Source organism: Trematomus bernacchii, unplaced genomic scaffold (assembly GCF_902827165.1).
Source record: "Trematomus bernacchii unplaced genomic scaffold, fTreBer1.1, whole genome shotgun sequence".
In the NCBI taxonomy this organism is placed as follows: Eukaryota; Metazoa; Chordata; class Actinopteri; order Perciformes; family Nototheniidae; genus Trematomus; species Trematomus bernacchii.
The window spans coordinates 535,881-552,847 of record NW_022987620.1 but is presented as its reverse complement, the minus strand read 5'-3'; the positions used below and the strand labels follow the sequence as shown (position 1 = coordinate 552,847).

At 38.8% G+C, this 16,967-nt stretch overlaps 1 protein-coding gene across 1 annotated transcript in view; it reads right to left on the bottom strand.

Annotated features, from left to right (window-relative positions):
• The window catches only part of slc7a10a (solute carrier family 7 member 10a), a 30,770-nt gene extending 27,763 nt beyond the window's left edge, over positions 1-3,007 (bottom strand). Inside the window, exon 1 of the mRNA XM_034132707.1 lies at positions 2,841-3,007. Coding sequence (XP_033988598.1) covers positions 2,841-2,946 — 106 coding nt within the window. The 5' untranslated portion in view covers positions 2,947-3,007. The remainder of the gene's footprint in view (positions 1-2,840) is intronic.
• Between the last annotated feature and the right edge of the window lie 13,960 nt (positions 3,008-16,967).

Genomic DNA, 16,967 nt, shown 5'->3' with positions numbered 1-16,967 from the left:
ACTATATGGCACTTTTCTTGTGGTTTGGGTTATTTGAAGCTAATGAAGCAGCACTTGCTAATGTATCTGCATGATGATGAGTTTTACACCCCGTTTACACGAGGACGATACGGGTTGTATCCGCATAGTTTATCTTGCGTATAGCCCTTTTGTTTACACGAGGCCGTAACAAAACGATAGAAACGGACCCCGCAAACGATAACGGGTCCCAAGGTGGATAGATCTGCAAACGCTCAAACGGCTCCGTGTGTACGCCTCTATTCGATCATTTTCTGATAACGATGAAATAGCCCCGCCTCCCTCTCCCCACGTCTCCCTCTCCCCACCTCTCCTGCTCAGAGATCAGCTGCTGGGCTGTCAGAAGAGGGGGAGGAAAAGAGAGGCTCCGTTTATTATTCTTATATTATTATATAGAGTCGTTATCAATTTGTTTTAAAGCTCAATAAATAACAAAGAAGACCTCTGACCGGCACTTTTCTAATTTTGTCCGGAAGATTTAAACTTTAACGGACATGTTGACCGGGGGAAAAAAATATTAACGGAAACTCTGCCGCATGGTTCCCTCGTCCCTTGGAAGAGGCGGAGAGGTGGGTGTTTTTCATCTGCTGGAGGACTACCGGAGAGATTTACAGCAGGAGCACATGCCGTCCACCGCGGAGAATAAACAGAAGGGCAACCATGGCAACCATGCTCCGGGGTCTTCTTCACTGCTTTTGGTGTATTTTGTGGCGGCAGCAGCGCCACTTACAGGCCCGGCATATGTACTACAGCGTTTCCAGCGGGTCGAGCGGTCTCGTGTGAACGGACACGTTAATTGAGCCAATTGCGTGTGAACGGAAGACTTTTTTGAAAACGCATACTGTACGTAAACGCAAACGTTCCCGTGTAAATGGGGTCTTAGCCTCATGATTGATTGCACTCATTGCAATTTGCTTAGGATAAAAGTGCCTGCTAAATCAATCGGCCGGAGCCGCACATTTCTGTCTGAACCAGACCCGAATCCAACAGAGTAACCAAGATGGAACCAATCCAACAGTCATTCTGGATCCGACTTAACCCAAGCATGACGCAGTTAATTTAAGCTGAAGCACTGACTTTGAATTACCATGGTGCATTCCCAAATAGTCGCTATGACCACACAGAGTGCTGTTTTTTATTTGTTGTGTTGCTATACATTTGCTAAAAGATACCTAGAAGCACCATTTCAAGTAGATCGAACACAACTATAATTTGCAAAAATTATTAAATCTGAGTATAACTCAATTTTTGTGCTCAGAGCACCAAAAAGATACATTTGAAAAACTCAAAAGAAATCATGACCCACTTACAGAAGATAATCGACTCTCGTGTTGATTAGCAGTTTCATGTAGGAACTATATTCTTTCTTTGACCCACATACGCACAGCCTGTGGCGTGATGTATAAATAATGTGAGACACACTAAATGCCACATAACAAACATTCTCCATTGAAATTATGTATTTCACAATTGGGATTGCAGTGAGGGCGCAACCCAGCCTAAAAAGTGGACAAAACACTGTGTTTACCTTCAGAAGTGTACATTTACTCAAGGATGAGGCTCTCCTGAGCTAGCTCACCTCACACCTCAGTTGAGGAGGCCGCCATTGATGTTTACACGCTGTCTAGAGTCTCTCATCCATGAGGAGATGCACGCTTCCCTCTGCACGGTAGAAAGAAAACTATTCTGACGTAAAACTGCACACAACGTTTTTTTTGACTATCTTCATTAACCAGGTAATGGTTTCAGGGGAATTACATGCTGTTGATTTTAGTAAATGTTTTTGCTTTGCATTTAGAGCACCCCAAGCAGAGTACCATGTAGCTCACATATATATGTTTGTATGGTGAACTGTCCCTTTAAGTTTAAACAACAATATCCCAGAACAGAATGTCTCACACCAAAATAACTTAATGACCTCATGACAGCATTCATGTAATGTCATTAAGTCAATAGCTGCGTTCTCCCCCTGCCTCCATAAATATAGAGGCTGGATAAGAGTGGTTATCAGCTGGCAGCTGGTGCCAGGGGAACCCTGTACATTATTGTCAGATGATCATGGTACATACTACATAACCTGTTGAGTTTACTGCTGCGGATGAGGCTATTTACACTGTATCGCTGTTCAGAACATCATAATTTACAAGAAACCGTTTGCAACTTCCTATTTTAAAACAGACCTTAAGCTGCTTTCTCTGTGATGTTCTCTCTGAGTGCTTCTGTAGTATGGGCGGGTCATAAAAGGATGGCAAAGAATAACATTACTGCTTGGTTTACCCAGTATCCCATCCCGTAAATGTGTTTGAATGCTCAACTGCATATAGAAACAATTGGAGGCTGTGCTTTGTCTGCATGCCTTTCAAGTTCAAATTGAGGAGATCCAGCCACGTAAGCATGACCATATTCAGATTCAGATCATCCCGACTGATGCAACAGTTTCCACACAATACCTCAGACTGGACCGAGGCATCAAAAGGAAACCATCCGCGCGTAAAAGCGTCTCAATCATGCGCGTATTTAGGCAGTGTGTGTGTGTGTGTGCCAATACGCTCATCTACTTTTAAACCATTTCTGAATGATAAACTATATTACTTTACATAACGTGTGCTTACTGTAGACCAGTACCCGAATAAAAACGACCCCCTCCTGTGACTGACTCCTATTGTGTGCCATGGTATTGTAACTTTATCAGCAAAGCAACAACTGCAAACCCGCCACGTTACAGTATTCCTCCTTCAATTTCTCTCCTTGTAGATGAATTCACCGTATCCACCCGATCTGCATAAACACATGTTTTAAGACAAAAGCTGTCACGCACTCACCGATGATAATAGCACAAGCGCTCAAAAGTCCAATTTCTTTTTTCAAAGTGACTCTGTCGCTCTTGGAGGAGTTTGTATCCTTCTTCCTTTTCTCTTTGTCCTCCATCTCCTCCGCCTTGCAAGTATGCTTCCTTCCTGCCCGCCTCGGTCCGGTCCAGTACTGTACACTGAACCAAGCTCCGCTCCCCGGGCAGCCCCTTATAATATGATGTATGGAGGAGGAAACGCGCATGCGCATGAATCACCACTTAGGCCACCACCTTGTCCCAGGTAGGCTGAGGTTCCCATGTGAGAAGATAGCAAAACGATGATAAAATAAGAAATACACGATCAAGCTCTGTAAGGAAACCTTTTTATTTTTCGACAAAAAAAAAACCAAAAATATATTTTAATGTATTTCTATACATTTTAAATGCTTTCTATTCATTCTAAATAGAGTCTCGTTTGTACGTGCCCAAACTCCCCACTTTTACAAACATTTCCAAATCCTTGGAAATTATTCATTGTTGGCAGGATTAAGGAGAACCTGTTTCCATCTGCTGTAACTTGAGCCCCTGCTCAGTCTTTTGATGTGGAGGAGGATGAACAGTATACTGAGAAAATGATTCACACATCGACATGCTGATCAATAACATACATGCGTGACCAGATTAAAGATCTAATACCTGACTCTTGAGGAGGAAATCAGAGGTCATATATTTACTTGCAACTCTCCAACTTTACAATAAAAACAAACCGGAATTTGATAAAGATTCAGTCTGTTTTCCCTTTGGGCTGCTGTTGTATGAGCCTCTGTTCATTCTCATTTTGTGGAGAAGGGTGAGCAGTGTACTCGTCTACAAACAGTAGGCCCAAATTATACTATTTATTTAATTAACAGTCAGATGCTACTGATTAATTTGCTACTATATCATATTGTGTTGTCCAAGTTCATTAGGTTGACCCACTGTATTGTTAGAACATAAAGAAAATCAAGGCTATTGAAACACATTTCACTAACAGTCTTTTAAGAAGTTAGATAGATAGAATTCAGGACTATGAATATACACGCACATTAGCTGTTAACATCAGCATGCTAACAAGCTCCCAATGAAAATAGCCTTGTAGCATGCTGCATTTGAAATGACTCCAAGTTGTAATCAGCCAAAATGGGGTTACTGGCAGCTTACATGTTTTAGATGGCCTCGCACACCAAGCTAGTTAGCTATCGGTAACATATAGGAACTAACTTAACTTGTTTCACCAGCTCCACCAGCTATCGAGCCCACAGGAAGTGAACCAGACCTTGAAGCAAATTCTCATAGTGACCAAATAGTTGTAATACTTGCCGTGTCAGTCCCTGCCCTTATTGGGCCTAAAAGACCCACCGACTTACATTAGGAAAGAGATCAGTGTGTAATTCATTTTAAATTTCACAGTAGAAACACTTGAATATAACTTATTGATATCCAGTGGTGGCTGGCCCAAAGGGGGCGAACAACAATAATAATAATAATAATAATAATAATAATAATAATAATAATAATATACTCTATAAATGGTCAATATTTGTGTGTTTAAAATATGGAATGCACCCAGAAATATGTGTAAAACATGATTTAAAAATAATCTACGCAATATATATGCTTTTCCTAGTACACTGTATGACTGAAGTACTGTGCTGGGGCCAGAGATGGGGTCGTTACTAAAAAAAAGTAATATATTACATATTACATATTACTTTAAAAAAAAAGTAATATATTACACTACTTCGTTACTCTCTACATAAAGTAACTCGTTACTTTACTCGTTACTTTACTCGCAGGGCCGGCCCGCCCCTCCCTACAGGCAGATCACGCAGACTGCTAAAGTTTCAAATGTTCTCTTTAGTTCAGTTTCCATTGTCGCATAAGACTGATCCAGATAGCTCTGACTATGGCTGTCCTCTGTCTCCTGCTATCTGCATTTTGCGCAGTATATCTCTGAACGATGCGATGGTGATTCCACTGTGCAAATGGGCAACATTACCTCTACTATGAAGGATGCTACAAGCCTGTCCATCTCTGCTTTGGTTACCGGTCCTCCAAATTCTAATTTGTGCCGCTTCGGAGTCGGCGGCGGCGCACTCACAACATCCTCACTCTGGGTTCGGGGGTCCGGTCCTTAGCTATTAGCTTCACCTTAGCATGTGTTCTTTGCAGGTGTTTGTTGAGGTTTGACGTGGTGTTTGCAGCAGTGGATAACAGCTTCTGGCCTGGACACAGTTTGCACCTCACCGTCACATTCCTGTCTATTCTTCGGACGAACTCAAAATAATGGGCATACCTCCACCCCTCGAAAGTTATCGCTGACTCTGCCATGTTTATGCAGCACTGCACGTGGAGATGTGGACGCGCAAGTCGCGCAGATTACGTACATATAAACCTGCGGCAGAAACCCCTCTTGTCTGTCAGTGTGATTATGACTGATTTTATAAAAGTAACGAAGTAACGCGTGTCGGGGCAATGTTAGTAACTGTAGTGTGATTACTGAATTATAAAAGTAACGCGCTACACTACTCCGTTACCGACAAAAGTAATATTATTACAGTAACGCGTTACTTTGTAACGCGTTACACCCAACTCTGGCTGGGGCGATGGAGAAATCGCCCTACGGAGGCGGGTCTCTGTAGCAGGTTAGCCAATTACTGATTCAAGATATGAACGTGTGTCATAAAATGTCGCCAATCAGCGTCCTCAAAACTACTTGCGGAGGGTCGATTATTTTATCGCCCCAAGTAAACAACTGCTACGCAGCTGGGCGACGGCCACAGGATTGCTGTGAGGAAACACAATGAGGAGGTGGATAAAAACAGGCATATTTTATCCAAAATAATTAAGTTTTGTGGGGATTTTGAGTTGGCTTTGTGTGGGCATGACATGCTTCCTGCACACTGTGCTGGAGGAGCACCTGAAGACCGCCACCGATTTTAAACCGTTATATGTATATATACATATATGTATGCGAGTATTGCTAATGCCATTGTTTTAAGTTTTTGTACATAGTCCTCAGTTTCAAATGCTTAAATTGTTTATGGAGGCATTACAATTTAAGACTGGTAAATTAACACGGAAAACTCCTGTTTATTTTTGCATTAAATCATACTGGGATGTTTGTTGAAATTGATTGCATGTGGCACAGCCTTACCTAGAAAAGGTTCCACCAGCCGCCACTGTTGATATCATTAGGTTTTTTAAGTTATAAATTGCACTCAAAGCTGAATCCAGGGTTATTTTCCCTCTTTATTCATTTGACTAAGCCGAGACCGGCAGATCGGAGTCTGGGCTTAAAGAAAACACAAGTGAACTTGTTTTATTGGCCCATGTCCTTGGATGATCCAGGCATTTTTTTTTTACAGTCAGTACATTTTTGGCATCATGCGCCACTGAGCAAATGTAATTGGAATGCTCGAGCCCCGTCTACGACACTGTATCCCCTCTTAATACATCTGTGCCAGCTTCATCCCCTTATGAACACTTTTTGCGACAAGATGGCGACTGCCTGAATGCCCAACTTGAGGGTTCAGTTAAAAAACCATTGGGTGACGTCATAGTGGCTATGCCCACTTATTTTATTTCAGTCTATTGTTTACAGATAACAGCTAATAAGCAGAGGAAGTTAAAATACCGACACCGTCACAGGTGTTTTGACTTACTGTGTCTTTGGTAAAAACTCTTCTTAGAATTTGGTGGATAAAGCTCAATAGACATTTTCCTCTCCTAGGCCTATTTACAGTACTGCACTGTAAAAATATTCACCGTGAATTCACAATAAATACTTGGTCAAATTTTGCATGACTTTCACAGTAAGATTCACAGCAATTTACTGTGAATGTCTTCACAGTAATGTATTGTAATTTCACACCCATGATATTACAATACATTGCTGTGAATGTCTTCACAGCAATGTATTGTAATTTCACACCCATGATATTACAATACATTGCTGTGAATGTCTTCACAGCAATGTATTGTAATTTCACATCCATGATATTACAATGCATTGTTGTAAAGTTAAAACTGTATACTGTAACTTCACAGCTTCAATGACTAAGGAATTACTGTGATATTACAGTATGTTACTGGGGAATTACATCATTTTGTTGTACATGCATTACAACAAGGGCCTGTACTTTTACATTTCTATTGTGAAAGCAATGCAGGAGTTGCCAGTAATTTACTGTGAATTTACAATGTGTACTGTGAAAGTAATGCAGATGAGTAGCCAGCAATTTACTGTCAATTTACAATGATAGACGTGCATAACTGTACTCCCCAGCTCCGCTACTTCCTGGAGGAAGCTCATACAATGGTTTCCTGTCAAATACTATTGGATGACATGACTAATCACGTCATCCACATACAGCAAGCAAACATGCACAAAAAGCATCTCACCCGTGAGTCCAGTTGGGTCAAATCAAATAGGCTACACTGTAAAAAAGAAAACTGCCAAACAAAAACCCTTAAATTAAAGTAAAATACTTTCACTGAAATAAAGTGCTCAAGCAATTAATAAACAGGAATTGTCCTTAAAGATTTTTACAGGAAAACACTGTAGTGTTACAGATGTTTCCTCTCTTTTCAAAATCCATTGTCTTAAAATGTTACATTCAAATACCTTAAATAAAGTTCTGATGAAAAAAACTGTTTTTTATATTTTTTTTATTAGATTTTTATGATCAAACACAAAAGTAAATACAGAACCTAAAGTTCTACAGGTAGAATACTGTTATTTTACAGCTTTTTTCTAACATTTTCCAATCAAAGACGTTCAATAAAAAGACAGCACAAAATGTTCTGTAGGGAACAATTACTATAAAAAATGTAAAACTTAAAATATAAAAATATTTGTAGAATTAATGAATACAGCATTTCATATTTAAACATCTACTTATAAACAGTATAAACAAAAAGTAAGTTTAATTTTTTAAGATTACTTTGAAACATTCTCAACTGAAAATAACAGAAATTACAAAATGGCGACATATGTTCACATTGTCCATTTGAAGGAGCAGTGTGCAGGATTTAGTACGTCTAACAATGGTAGGTTCCAACCAATGGATAACTTGTTCACTCACCCTCCTATCCCAAGTTTGTAGGAGAATGTATATTGGCTGCAAAAAACTTGAGGCCCAATCATGTTTCCTCTGTCCATTCTGCGCTACTGTAGACGTGGCAGTGCAACCTAGAGGACAAAAAGACAACAATTAGTAAACCATAATGATGAATGTTATTATCAGCAGCTGCCAATAGATCCCCCATCTTGTATGATGGACCTTTGAAGCAGGGTTGGAAACTTAAACACACTATGGATTGTAAAACAGTTCTTGATAGCATCCCAAGGGAATTGATCAAATGCTAAACCCCTTCCAGAAAAAACAACTTTCTAATACCTTAGAAACTACAACTAGGCGCTGGCACGAATGCAATGCTTCAGCTTCCTACAACTTTAAAGCTGTGTGGATGTGGCTCTATGAAGAGTTGTTCATATTTTTCTCATTCATTTCATAAGTTTAGAAGGGGGGAACATAGTCTAACAACAGTTAGCTTTTGTTAATGTTACCTCGAGCCAAACTTGTGAGACTTGTTTCTGAAATCCCTTTCTCTTAAAGTGAATACATAAAAAAAAAACAATGAAGCTTACCCTAAAACTAACCACTGGATTGCTTGTCTAACATGACCTAGTCCATAAATGAGGTAAGGGTGGGAACAATCAAACGCACCCTCGCAGGCACTGCGTGTTAGGGAAGTACAACTGGGATTTCGAAGAGGAAGATATGCTTGGTCAATTCTTAATAAAAAAGCAAAAGTAACAAATTGAGCACTTGAGTTTTCATTAGCAGCGCCTAGCTACAGCTACGGAGCTTCGGTCAATACCACTAACAGTCTATTTCCTTAAAATGGTACATATCGCTGAATCTATATTTTCATCTTCAGTTGATGAAATCTGCATAATGTCCCTGTACAATAAGATTCGAGCATTTTGTAATCCAGTGAGGAAATTCAAGACCAGTAAATATTGATTGATTAAACAACACTAAATAAAAGTGTAGGGTTTTCTTCAAACTCAGACTCTCTGCTGCGGCTGTACCTCAAAAGACAAAACAATTGTCTGATGATCTTTGTTGAAAAAGGTCTGATTGTCCTGTACATGTACAATGTGGGGTATTTTTAAATACTTTACTAAACCACATTGAATATTATGTTAGACACAAGTTATTACTCGCATATCAAAGTCTTTTCATCTGCAAGATGGAAGAAGAATAGCTGGGTGCTGCCTGGAGAAACTGATGAGGAACACAGGCTGGCGTCAGCAGCTTTCCACACAGCCATCACATCTTCTCTTCCATAGTCTTTACTGTCCACTGGTGCTCTGTCAAAAGTGTGAACATCACAGTTAACCCTTTGTTACACAACATACAACCAAAATGCGTCAAAAGTGACCCGAATTAGTTTAATTGTAAATAACTTTGCAATAAATTACTTTAATCATTCAGGATTCCAGGTATTCCTCAATTAACCTGTTTTGGATCAACACCAATTTTAATTTTTCCTTTCTTACTTTTTTAATACAAATCATGTTTGTATCACTACACTTCACAACATGGGTCAAAAATGATACGTATTATTTTGCTATGTTATTTCATGCATGGCTGAGTGTTTCTTTACTATACATTTTCAAATCTATTCCTTTAGTCATTAATATTCAAAGTATTAATTAAACGCCTTGTTTTTGATTACCACAAATCATTATTTTCATTCTCCCGTTCTTAAATGATTAACTAAAATAGTTTAGGCCAAGTGTGATAAAAATGCAAAAAAAAAATACATACTATAATTTTAGCAGTGATTTGGACCAAGCATGTATGATGTAGTAATACAAAAACTATTTTAGTTCACAGTGTGACATTAGTTAGTCATGTTAGCTTGTAATATATAGAGCAGAGCTAACTAGCAAGTTAGCTAAACGTTAGCGGTTAGCCGTTTATGCTATGCTAGCTGTAACTAGAACATAACTATAACTATAACTGAACATTAACTAACTGGATACCGCTGTAAGAAAGCTGTGAAACTTTACAATAAACTTGGCGACAACACTGTGACACCCCACTGCATGTTTATGTGTAATTCTCCCATGTTGGAGATGAGAGGGTGGCGCAGCAGCACTGCAATAAGCTGTAAACTAACGTTAGCTGCCACCTGTTAAGCACGGTTTCCCGGGCGCAACATCTTGCAAGAAACAGCATCTCAGGGCTTCTTAACATTTAACAACCTATTAATGATAACGGGAAGAAACTCAGCTAACTAGAAGAAGAAACGTAACCTTAAATAAAAAATAAAACATTCACAAACTAAGGATATTCTAAATACATGTTTAACTCCATTACAGTAGCAGGACTCACCAGATCTCAAGTCTTCTGTTCTTTGTTGACGACGTCCCGATGCTCATATTTAACGTGTAGATGTAAAACGATCTCGATATTAATCCATAAACTCCTGCAGCAGAAATACAGGAGACCCGCTCAAACTGACGTGGATGTTTCAAATGTGAACAACAGGCGCGGACAGTTCTCATTGGCAGGTTTCTTCGATGACGTTTATATTAACCAATCAGGAGTGTTGTGGACTCATTCCAAACATGCCTGACTTGTCTGCCGTTTTGGCTGAATTCTATTTCAAGTGCCGTAGCTCTGGCTGTCGGCCAGAATCCGAAAACCATACATTATACTGCATGTAAGGAGTAAAAATACTGTAAATATGATATAGTAAATCTACTTTAAAAAAAAAATGAAATAAATGTTATTTGTTGTTGTCAAAATACTTAAAATAATGTTTTGGGTTGTTAATTTATAGTTCATATCTGTAATTTTACGGGATTTTGCAAGTTATTTAAAAAAACATAATTACTATAAAAAAATAATTATTTCCTGTAAAATTAGGATCTTTTTTTACAGTGTATAGAATGTCTCAGTTCAAATCTTCCAGACGGTTTGAGAAGTAGGCTATGCTGCAGGACACACGCCGGTTAGAATAGTCTATTCTGCACATGTGCAATGCTGCACAATTCAAATTTTACAGTAATGGGTTGTGCTATTACAGATGATTTTGAGTACAGTGCTTTACTGTGAAATAATAGTTAAATAATGTCAAATCCAATTTTACTGTAGTTTTATAGATATTTTGTTGTGATATTACAGGGGCTTTTTATTACAATATTTCTCTGTAATATGATACTCTTAAATGCTGTGAAATCCTTGCAATGTTTACAATGTTGTTGTGATATTACAGGGGCTTTTTATTACAATATTTCTCTGTAATATGATACTCTTAAATGCTGTGAAATCCTTGCAATGTTTACAATGTTGTTGTGATATTACAGAGGATTTTGATTGCAGTATTTTATTGTGAAATAATAGTTAAATGCTGTGAAATCCAAGGATACAGTCCTTTTTACATGTATTTGTTGGGATATTACAGGGGGCCTTGATTACAATATGTCACTGTAAAATAATACTGTTAAATGTAGTGAAATGCTGGTAAATTTTTACAGTGTGGCTTAATAAAGAAAAATTAACAATGTCTGCATTACATTGATCGGTGCCAGTTGTTGTTGCCTGCTCACTGGGGAGGCTTACTGGAACAGAGCCATCCTTAATGTTGTTAACTGAACCTGTATTTCTCCTACTGTTCCAAAGTCTGTGCAAACAGTGTATTAGTTGTCCACACATTAAAAATGATTGCATTTTGTTTTGTCTTTCTTCTTTATTATATTAATTAAATATTTATTGTACCATTTACTCAATTCCTATTCTTTTTCCAACCAAATGTGGATGGTAGTTCTTTTGGAGTTACAGGGCACATGACTTTTGCTTTGTGTGCAGCCCAGGGGTGGTCGTCTTGTCTCCTACTCAGGACCTTCACACTCATACCAATTAGCTCTACAGACAGACACACATTACCCCAGAATGATTGATTATTTCCCCTTTAGTGTATTTGTTCAATGTTGACTGCCTAGATTTCAATAAAGCCCCTTGGCTTTTCAGTTTCAGAACACACACACACACGAACACACACACACACACACACACACACACACACACACACACACACACACACACACACACACACACACACACACACACACACACACACACACACACACACCCTTCTCATGGCAGACAACCCTTAGGCAAGTCCTGTTTGGAGTTTACGTTTTCCTACTTTATTCAAGACACCCTTAAAATAAGTGTGTTAATGCGTGTCAATTCTGAGTGGCTTCTAGACTACGAGCAATCATGCCTAAATAAAGGGAGTCTTGACATTTGACTTTTTTTATTTAATGGAGCTTTACGTTTGTTTAATTAACATTTGTATATGTATTTACTGATAAATACTGCTATTTTCCACTGTTGGTGTTCATAGATTATGTCCTTTGCAAACCTTAAATATGCGTCGGTATGCACAAGATCTTGAAGGCAGATTGTGCATACCTACACTGTAAAATATTACCATGATTTCACAATATTTAGCTGTAATATTTTACAATAAATTACTGTTTTACCACTTTACAGTCTTTACCTGTAATGTTCACAATATAATACTGTAATTTTGAATTTCACAGGGAAATCAATGCAGGCACAGTTAATTACTGTGAATGTACAGGATAAATGATTACCAGGATTTCACAACATGTTACTGTATTATTTCATAGTAAAATACTGTATTCAGACCATCCTCTGTGATAACACAACAAATTAAGTGATTTTCTTGCTTTTATCGCTCTTGCTTGGCTTTAAATACTAATTTCTTTCTTTGGTGCAGGTTTTACTTAAATTGAAAGGGGCACAGCTGCATGTGCCTTAAAATAAACGATGCAACATATAAATCTATGTAAAATTGAAATTGTTGTCTTGGCTTATTGTTTTCAGGTGCTTCCTGGGCATTAATCCTGAGACGGGCTCGAAAGCCAAAAAGAGGCATGGCAATTTAAACCCCCATGTCAGCACATTCTTCAGAAAAATGGTTGACTTCGAGTGGATGTCTGTGTAGACATGTGTTACGTGCTGCCCTTCTTGTTTTCTTTTCTGTCTCCCTACTGCCCAGGTGCACCTGGTCTGCCCCTGGCTCCGCCTCTGCGCAGGTGCACCTGGTCTGCCCCTGGCTCCGCCTCTGCCCAGGTGTTCCTAATTCCACTCAGCCGTGTATATATAAAGAGAAGATGGAGGAGAAGGAGGTCTCGCCTATCCTAACGCCGGGAGACACTCTCCATACCTCTTTGCCATTTTGAGCTGTCGGCCATATTTTTGCAGATGTGTTTATGTTTAGCCTGGAGGACCTGGTAGTCCAGTTTTCGCGGCTTTATTTTGTTTCCCATAGGGTTTATAATTTATTTCTGGTTAGGGGGGGTGGAGCTCTGGGTCCTACGGCCCGTGGTGTGGCTGGCTCGGGTTCCCTCCTTCTGTTTGTTCCATTTGGCCAGTCCTCCAGACCTCTTTTTGTTTCCCGTTTTGCTTGTGTGAGCAAACGGCTGATTATCAATAAATGCTCGTTACCAAGTACCGGTTATTGCGTGTATTCTTTCATGTTGCGGGTCTCAGCACGAGCCACTACCGCGGAGTAGAGGTTGGGGCCGTAACAACATGTCCAAGACACTGTGAAATGTACTTTGCACTTCAATGGAGTAATAAAAAGTTAAAATGGGCATTTTGTTTTTCTTTGTTGATTGAGCTGATTGAATTGTGTAGTTATGGTAAAATCCCAGTTAACTAGTCAAATTTCGTATTAATTACACTTTTATATTTACAGTAAATTACTGGCTACTGTGTTGCATTACTTCTACAGTAAAAGTGTGAAAATACAGGTAATTACTGTAATTTATGTACAGCAAGGTACCATAATACCACAGTTCTGCTATATCACAGTAATTCCATGGGCATGGCAACTGTAAAGTCACAGTATTTAGCTGTACTTTTATTCTAATTTACTGTAAAATATCTACAGTAAATTACTGTGAAATATTTACAGTAAATTACAGTGAAATCCATGCAACTAGTAGCCAGTAATTTACTGTAATTTTACAGCCAAACATTTTACAGTGTACGTATTAGGGGAGTGCCTGTCAATCACTGTCTGGTTACAACTTAACCCTCATAACAGGATGAACTTGTTTTTTGTTACACAAAAAGGTCAGGAATTTACAGAAATCGGTACGATCATTTTAAGAGACTAACCAACAAATGGAACTAATTTAAAGCGGTAATAAGGTTATTACTGAAAGGTATTGGTGGCCTGATGTTAAACATCTCTCACAAAACCTATTCTCCCTCTGCAATATTATTTGTCATGGGGAAAAACTGTACATCAAACTCAGTTATCACCACTAAACAAAATGATAACATCAAAAAGGCTGTTTGTAACCATCTTACTCAATTACATGTAATAGTCTTTCGGATAGTTTGTGGCCAAAGCATTTGCAGTCACAAGACTCCCTTGCCAAATATGTTAGGCAAGTATGACCCTTTTCTACCAATCGGAACATTGTTCTGGACTTGGCTTAAATTGTATTCATTTATTTAATATACCCTATGTGTAAAATTTGAACATGTCTTTCTATGGGAACTCTTTATCTGTAAAGTAATCCATTTTCACAAGGACTGTCTCATGTTTGTTTTTATTAGAAACAAATAAAATAATGACTGATTTTAAGTACAGATATTCACGGTTCCCTGAGGATTTATCCTAATGACTTTGAAGACAGCTGACCAACACCATGAGGCTCACATTTGTGTTGTTATTGAATTGGTTGCCATGGACTACTACACACTTTCCTTTTTCATATTCACAACTAATGCCGTTCCCATCAGCCTCAGCTACACTTAAAGAGTTAAAGAGCCAACCATTTAAAGTTGTATTACCAGTTTACCATACAATGAACTAAAAGCTTGCTGTTTATGGGGAATGTAAATGAACAATAATCTTCCCTTCTCTTTGACTCGAATGTGAAGAATTCTACATCTTGATCTACCTTTTGAGCTTGTTTCCTCAGAGAACGTTTCTGCTGCATTTAGCGATGTGTCTACAGCCTTAAACGGAAAAGAAAAACAAACGTTACAAAAACACACACTCACACCACACCACTTCATCTACAGTTTAAGGAGTTAAGTTGTTAAGTTGCCGCAGGCGAATGCTAACGCATGCACAATTAACTTGGAGTGCGGCCTCCCTCTCCAAAAGGAGGCCCCAACAAAGAGAGGAGATGCTTTGTTGGCGACAGGAAGGCAAGCTGAAACACTGGCTTCAGTGTAATGAGGAGGAGATGCAGGGGGAAGAGCCAAAATACTGTGGTGGGATAAGGGGAGGAGTTGTGCTGTAAACAAATACAAATCACTTCATCTCAGTACAGCGACAAGAATAGGAAGAGGAGTCAAGTGGGAGGAAAATGAAGGAGGAGCTACAGGTAGAACAGAAGGAAGACGAGTATATGTATTAAGTGGAGAATAATGGGGGGGGGGAAAGAGCATGAAGATGCAGTGGTTGAAGGTTCACTGGAGGTTGAGAACAAGCTTCCTCTGCCATGGCAGAGAAGGCAATGGGCTTGGCCATTGACCTCCATGCATTTGACATCGTCTGATGAAAACCCACCAAACCTGGCTCCTCAGAGGCTGGCTTCAGAAGACTAAACTAGCATATTTAAGACAAAACTAATAGGGATGTAACATTTTAAAGACTTAGCCAAGCCAAGAAATTGTTCTTTTTCTTAATTTGAAGAAAACATTTGGTAGTTATTTACTGTATTCTCATGTATTACAGTATAGAGCTTTTGTGAGTTTTCTGGCAACTTTGTCAGTGAATAAGTAAAATAAAACAGTTAAAGAAATACTAAGAGGTCTTGTCTTTCAGGTGGACGTTGGGGGAGGAACATCGTTGATAACAACATACAGTATGTTCAAAATTGATCATTCATCCTTAAATAAAATAGAGAATGTGAAGATTCCTCTTCCTCTCTGCATCTTTTTGAGTCTGATTTTGACAGTGTAGTTGTTTTTAATACAAACAAGCAATTCAAGATGTTTTGTTTGAGGAGATTCTTTTTTTTTCTGAAAACAAGGCTGCACATTTCTTTATCCGTCCGTCCGTCCTTTTCTTACATATTTTATGAATGTGATTGTATTGCAACAATGCAAGATTCAGTCAAGAAACAGATGTGTAAGTGAGATCTAAGTAAAGGATGAGTACCAAAATGAGGGCCGACAACCCATGCCGATTTTGTGTCTTTTGCTTTTCTAAGACCATTCAAAGATAGTGTCTAGCTTATTTATTTGTATTTCAGTGGTCAAAGTAAATATTGGAGCCTTCATTATTTTGATATTGTCTTGTCTTTTTTTTTTTTTTTAATGCGTCAAAAATCGAATTTAGCTTTGCGAACAAAAATAAACTACCCTAACCTGAACCGGAGCTGCTGCAGCCACACCACACCTGTGTGTTAAGGATCAACCTAATTCACTCAACAATGCCTTGACAATGCTATGGCATCAGGTATGAGAAAGCACAATTAGCAGGAGGGTGGATGCTGGGGCACTCCCCTCCATCTGGTGCTCCCAATAGGCAGTCTGACTGGCTTCACCAAGTGTTTCCCATAGGATTTTGTCAGATTGGTGGGTTGACATTGGATCCTGTATGGTTAGTTTCTGCTTTAAATACGCTGGATGCATTTGATGCACCAATTTCCCATGTATTCATAACTCAACAGCAGAGAAAAACCTTCCTGAAGTTGTATGAAATAGAATTTCCTATTTGCCTTTTATTATTAAAGGTCATGTTTCTTTAGTTGGGGCCTGACAGTTGCCAGTGACCATAGTATGTCATATCAGACTAGATTATCAATTTATCCTGGTGTACACTCCACTTTTCGCAGCGGAAGCTCACACAGAATCCTTTATACCTATACTGGGTCTGTTTTCATGAACTTTTGCATATTGTGCTTCAATCAGAAGGGTTTGAATGTGAAATATGCAAAATCAAGGGATGATTCCACATAATTGTTTGTATTGTCCCTGCCTTACTTTCCCATGTCTGTGTTGCATAGTGAGTTGGAGAGCCAATTTCAAGC